The sequence below is a fragment of the Pararge aegeria genome, chromosome 11 (genome assembly GCF_905163445.1).
Source record: "Pararge aegeria chromosome 11, ilParAegt1.1, whole genome shotgun sequence".
Lineage (NCBI taxonomy): Eukaryota > Metazoa > Arthropoda > Insecta > Lepidoptera > Nymphalidae > Pararge > Pararge aegeria.
This window is the reverse complement of record NC_053190.1, coordinates 4216652-4223456: the sequence shown is the minus strand read 5'-3', so window position 1 is coordinate 4223456 and position 6805 is coordinate 4216652. Positions and strand designations below refer to the sequence as shown.

The window sequence follows — 6805 nt, the reverse complement described above, 5'->3', positions numbered from 1 at the left end:
TGAAAGTTCCCACGGGAAGGGTAATTAATACCAGACATAGCAAAGCGTTCTAGGTACCTAAGCGAATTTAAATTAAATAATTATCAGTTACTTTATAATTGTATTAGTAGTTTTTGCTTGCGTTCATTATCCGCGTTTGTTCAGGTTTTTTACAAACTCGTGAAAACCATTCGTTTTTCTGGCATAAAAAAACTCTACGTCCTTTCAACTAACGCTATGCAAAGAATGAAGTAATTTTATATAGCACTAGCTATTGCCCGCGACTTCGTGTGCGTTTAATTTCATGCATTCAATTTAGTTGTAAGTTGTAAAAAAATTAAAAGTATTTAGTATCGCTAAGCCTTAAATGAGGGGTTTGCTGCTGTCCGCTGGGGAGTTCTGTTCTCTATCTGCAACCACATTCAGAACTACATAAAGTTTGGGCAAAATTAAACACATTTTATAACCTCTATAGTACAAAAATAATTATTTAAATCCGTTATAATTTGTGAGTTAAGGTGTAAAACCGTTAAACACTTTCCTCGCCTCTCCCAAAGGAACCGAGCTTAATTTCCGGATAAAAAGTTTCCTATATTACTTCTAACACTTCCAAGAATATGTGTACAAAGTTTCATGAGGATAGGTTAAGTCGTTTTTTGTGAAAGCGTAACAAACAAACTTCGTTTGACATTTATAATATTATAGCTAGCTTATAGCTTATATGACACGTTTGTCGGTTTACCATAGCAGTGCCATCTATTGATTACTTACTCATTCCAGTCGAAAAGTACCGACATCTGTTAGAATCTTTTGGAGTTAACAGATAATTGTGACTGTCAATTAATTATTGATAAATAATTTGCAATAAAATAAAATTGCGACTATAATTAAAAATCTAAGCTTAAATTAGACCAGACAGCTCACGGTGTGCCAATTTATTTTAAAATCGGTTAAGTAGTTAAGGAGTCCATGGCGGACAAACATCGTAACAGGAGATTTATATATATTAAGATATAATAAACACACAATACGTCATTAATAAACGAAACCTGATCTACAGGAAGGAAAACTCCGCCACACGCTTTTAAAATTCCAATTGATTTTCAAGAAGAAATCTCTTGAGAGTCGTCTGTCCAACTCGCTGGGGGTCGACCAGCGCTTCTTTTACCCGTGCCGGCACTCCAGCACCTTGCGAATCTTTGAGCTATGTCGCTAACTCTAGTTCTCCCACGGATTACCTCATTACTAATTTGATCACGTACAGATACTTCCAAGTTCCAGCATAGCTCTCTCTATCGCTCGCTAGGTAACTCTGGAGCCTTCACTTTGCACGTAATAAAACAAGACTGCAATTACTCATAATGCGGAAGCGTGATAGCCCAGCCGGTTAAACTTACGTGCTATATGCTTACAGCAAGAAGAGAGAGCCTATTTACATTTTTTGGACTTATTTTTAAATTTTTAATGCCTGTATTTTTATTTCATTTTTCATTTACGAAGTTAAGTAAACTTATAAAATAAATAAAAAACAGACACATAGAAATTTTTGTGAACAAAATTTTATTAATTTTAATTTAATTGTAAACTAAGTGTTTGCATACTCTTTTAATTAGTTGAATGTTCAGAAGTCCAGAATATCTAACGGACTACAATAATTGATGTTTGTACATAAGGTTATCATATAAAATTCTAATTGTCTTTTTTATTACTTATATATAATCCTTTACGACATCTTCAGATAATTCCCAAAGCTTTTCCGCAAGGACTGGGTCTCTAGCTTTAGGAAGTACATATGTATCTTTACAATCTATGAAGAACTTTCCAGAAACATTCCCGCAATCTTCAGATAATGCTAAATGAACGACTGTCTCTGCACCATCATCCGCTGTTCTAGGAGTCATCCAGCAAACAAATTTGAAAAACAATTCGAAAAACGGGTTAGATATTCCTAAAATGTTTGTCAAAATAATTCCAGGATGCGCCGAGTTTACAACAACAGCCGTTTTCTCTAGCCGCCTTGAAAATTCTTGTTGTATCAACAAATTACACAACTTGCTATTAGAATATAAAACTATTCTATTGAGTCTCTTTTCGTTAATTTTCTGTAAATTAACAATTCCTAGTAAATATATCAATGAGCTGACATTTACAATTCTACTAGGTTGTGTCTTTTTCAACAATGGTATTAGAAGCAGGGTGAGTAGGAACGGTCCAAAGTGGTTTACTTGCATACCCTCTATGATACCATCATTGGTGTACTTATTTTCAAGGGCACAAGCTCCGGCGTTATTTACAAGGATATCGAGACGGTCTTCCGTTTTCAGAACATCATCAGCAAAATCACGAATGGATTGGAATGACGTTAAATCGACCTTTTTGAAGGTGACTTGTGAATTACCAGTGCCATTTTTAATTTTGCCAATAGCTGCGCGTGCTAGGTTTTCGTTTCTGCACGCAAGAATCGTTTTAGCTCCTTTGGCCGCTAATTTGAACGCAGTGTGGTATCCGATCCCGCTGTTTGAGCCTGTCACAATCACTACTTTTCCAACCAAAGACGATTTGCATTTACACTTTCTCACACATGATTTTAAATATAGTCTTAGAAGTGTAATAAATAAAAATGCTACCAGTATGATACACACAAGCATTTCACTAGCAAACATCCTTGTAACTCAGGATAAAACGTAGCTATAAGTAGCAAAATGAGGAAACCTGATTTAGGAATGCTTTGCTAGGTTATGCAACGACGCTGCTGACCGACATTTTAATATAGATGTACCGTGTAGGTAACTGATACAAGCAACCCGGAGCGATGTTATACATTAGCTTGGTAGTTAAAATTTAACGTTGTTAATCTGATATCAGTTAATATATAATTGTTAATCTCGCATATAGCCCCGTGTTGAAACAATCTTACCAATACTAGCTCTAACCTTTGATTTCGTCCGCCTTTGTTTCGGTATTTCAATAAGTCACGAGACCCGGTTATTTAATATAATAAAAAAAAACAGTGTCACGGAAGATCCCAAGGAGCTATTTGGGTATTTATCATTTCTTAATTTTCTCTGGTCTGGTCTGGTGGGATTAGGTGTATGAGTCTAGTATATCACAGATTAACAGATTAACAAGTTACCATCATGGACTGTATTGTCACTTATTATAAATATTATATTGTACATATCTTAGAACTCCATCTCTGTGCAAGTCTGTTCGTTCATGCAATGATGTGATGCCTTGAATAGCTATTTTTAGGAATCTGTAATCCAAGGCTGCAAACGGAACCGTATTACTTATAATAAGAAGTTTTTTTTCAAACAGACTGACTTGACGTTTCAAAAGAGCTTATAAAAAAGTAAACCTAATACTTGATTTTTTTTTAACTGTCCATTGTTGGGCACTGGCCTCCTCCCCGTTACTGATATAATGTGGGGGTGTCACTGCTGTTGCTGATATAATGTGTATTGTTTCATATTGCACCATGATGCGGAAACCTTCTTGTAATAGTTCAATTCACACTTAGCTATTTTTTTGCATCCTGAGGGTCCCTTTTTTCCGTGGTTTATATCCTATGCCACCTCCAGGGTGCAATCCAGGGTCCAAACTTCATCAAAGTTTGTCCACTGGTTAAACCGAACTAAAGTGACAAACAAACAAAAAGACACACTTTGATATTTATAATATTAGTATGGATAAATTAAATTAAATTCGAAATTTATTATTCATTTTAGATATATTCACATACAAATTTACTAACACCGAGACAAAAAATAAACAGAAAAATCAAATTAATTCAAGTAGGTTTACTTTGTAAGTAGTTTTAAAAAGTTGAATATGTTTATTGTGTTTCTATCATTCGTTTGGACGAAAAGCAGTCGGCAAGAGATAACTCCAAATATTATTAATTTTAACTTAGGTTTTGGGAAAGTTCTTATAAAAAATGTATAAACATAGCAGTCTTTATTTTTAAAGATAAAATTTATGCCATTGCCTATTATTATAAGTAATCCTTAACTACATTTTCAGACACTTCCCAAAGCTTCTGAGCAAGATCGGGATTTCGTGCTTTGTATAATACAAATGTATCTTTACAATCTATGTAGAATTTTCCCGTAGCATTCCCGCATTCTTCAGATAAAGCCACATGAACAACTGTCTCTGCGCCATCATCCGTAGTCCTTGGGCTCATCCAACATAAAAAGGTCAAGAAAGCTTCGAAAAATGGGTTCATTTCTCCTAAAATATTTGTCATAATGATTCCAGGATGCACTGAGTTTATGACAATATCCATTTCTTTAAGACGCCTTGCAAATTCTTGTTGTATCAACAAATTGCATAGCTTGCTATCAGCATACAATGTGGCCCTCAGCGCTCTCTTCTCATTTATCTTCTTTAAATTCACAAACCCAATTAAATAGACCAACGAGCTGACATTTATGATTCTACTGGGTCCTGACTTTTTTAGCAAAGGTATTAAAAGTAATGTAAGCAGAAACGGTCCAAAGTGATTTACTTGCATTCCCTCTATTATTCCATCTGTAGTGTACTTGTTTTCAAGGGCACACGCTCCAGCGTTATTCACAAGAACATCGAGACGGTCTTCTGTTTTTAAAACATTATCAGCAAAATCACGAATAGATTGCAATGACGTTAAATCGAGTTTCTTGAAGGTAACTTGTGAATTACCAGTTCCATTTTTGATTTTGTCTATTGCTATACGTGCTCGGTTTTCATTTCTGCATGCAAGAATTACCTTACTCCCTTTAGCCGCTAATTTAAAAGCAGTATGGTATCCAATTCCACTGTTTGCGCCCGTCACAATTACAACTTTTCCAACCAATGAAGTGTTGCATTTGCACTTTCTCACACATGACTTCAAATACAATCTTAGAAATATAAGGAATAAAATAACGGCTATTAAAATACACACGAGCATTATGCTAGCAACCTTTATCGTGAATCAGGATAAAAATATGGACCTAGTTTTCCTTAACAAAATAAGGAAACCCGATGTTCATATGTGTTATGCAATGTACCACATTGGAACCGACATTACAAGGAAAGGTTTTTTCGTGGAATAACAATATATAGCGTATCACGTTTACAATGATTTCTAAACATGGCCCTTGGTCATATTATGAAAGTATTTAGTTGTATAGAATTACTACTTCTGCTTCGATACAATATGACTGTGCTCATTGTTGTTGTTTGCCAAAGTATTAACGAACTCTTAATATTGGGATTTATTTATTGTGGTTTTCTAATGTTATTTTTTCTGTACCAAACAAATTTAAAAAAAGGAAATAGAATTAAATACGTAAATACGTAAAATTGCTTTCACAATTATGATCATCTGATCTTATGTACTGTGCTGCTGTGAATGGACACCGCTTGGACATAGGTCTTCGTAGGGAGGTACAAATACCACGGCCTGGTGCCGCTTGGGTCCAGTGGCTCCCTGGGACACGCTTGTTGTCATCCGTTAACCTCGTCGTTCTACCAACGCTGGGCTTACCGGTGCAATGTCGCCATTCCAGCACCTTGGGGCCCAAACGTCCATCGGTTCTCCGAGCTATGTGCCCCGCCCATTGGCACTTTAGCTTCGCAACTCCATGAGCTATGTCGGTAACTCTGGTTTAATCACGTAGCGATACTCTAAGCATAGCTACTCCATCGTCACAGGTCATGCTGACATTATCATCCCTGACAACACGCACTGTTCGTAGACTTTGGTTTTCAGACACTGAGGTATTTTGAAAGAGAAGATGTCACGGAGTTTCCCGAATGCTGCTCATCCGAGTTTGACCTCTTTCTCGAACTTGGACCTTCTTCTTCTTCTTCTGTTCCTGGGCCTTTTCCGCACTTGGTTGGTCTGGGACCGTCCGTTGTACGTATGGCCACTGAACTTGGACCTAACACTAAAACTGGATTGTTTGCCCTAGGTTTACGGCATCATATTAATCCATTGCTGGCCCACTACAGGGCACGGGTCTCCTTCTGTAATCCACCACGCTGACCCAGTGCGAATTGGTGGACTCCACACACATGAGAACATTATGTAGAACTCTCAGGCATGCAGGATTCCTCGCGATGTTTTCCTTCACCGTTGAAGCAAGTGATATTTTAATTGCTTAAAACGTACGTTACTTAGAAGAGTTAGAGGTGCGCGCTGGGATTCGAACTAATTTCGAGTGCAGTGCTCTCAACGACTGGTTGGAGCGCGTCACAGTACTTGTAGCAAATACCTCATGCATACCTATAAATTCAATGTGAAGAAATTTCACGCACGCACGCCCCAAATAATTAAAACGTCCGGCAAATATTTTACTAGGACATTACTTTAAAGTAAAATTGATGCCTCCTAATAATCATTTTTACATCTACTGTTTATCCTAATCCTATTTTAAAAAAAATATATATGAATGCGATAAAGTAGGCGCAGACGCAGAATGAACAAACAAGCTCGTAAGAAAAAAATATATAGCAATTACGCACAATTAAATATATGCTACTTTAGTTTTACCATAGTGTAGGCAGTTGCCCATATCAGAAGAGCTTTTGTGACAGTTTTGTTGCAAATTGCCGGTGTAATTACAGATAAATGCGCCTTAACACCTACGCAATGCAAGGCTGCAAGTTGTTGTGTTTCTGGCATGCCCTGCAAAGTGTTGCTCTGTTTAGCGATAGTTTTTTACTTATAATCAGCAAAAAATGTAAAATATCAATCTAAACTTATTATATCCAGATATTATAGAGGTAAAGTTTGTGAGTTTGTGAATTTGTGACACTGTAAGTTGTAATCACTGGATCTACTGAACCGATTTGGAAA

General features: G+C 36.5%; 1 protein-coding gene across 1 annotated transcript; it reads right to left on the bottom strand.

Moving 5' to 3' along the window:
- Positions 1-3744: 3744 nt before the first annotated feature.
- LOC120627545 (retinol dehydrogenase 12-like) lies at positions 3745-4912 on the bottom strand. Its single transcript, XM_039895549.1, has one exon. It carries the CDS (start codon positions 4910-4912, stop codon positions 3974-3976), a length of 939 nt encoding a protein of 312 aa, XP_039751483.1. The 3' UTR covers positions 3745-3973.
- Positions 4913-6805: the final 1893 nt, after the last annotated feature.

Coding starts and splice junctions, on each gene's coding strand:
- LOC120627545 (XM_039895549.1), bottom strand. CDS start 4,912: ATGCTCGTGTGTATTTTAATAGCCGTTATTTTATTCCTTATATTTCTA.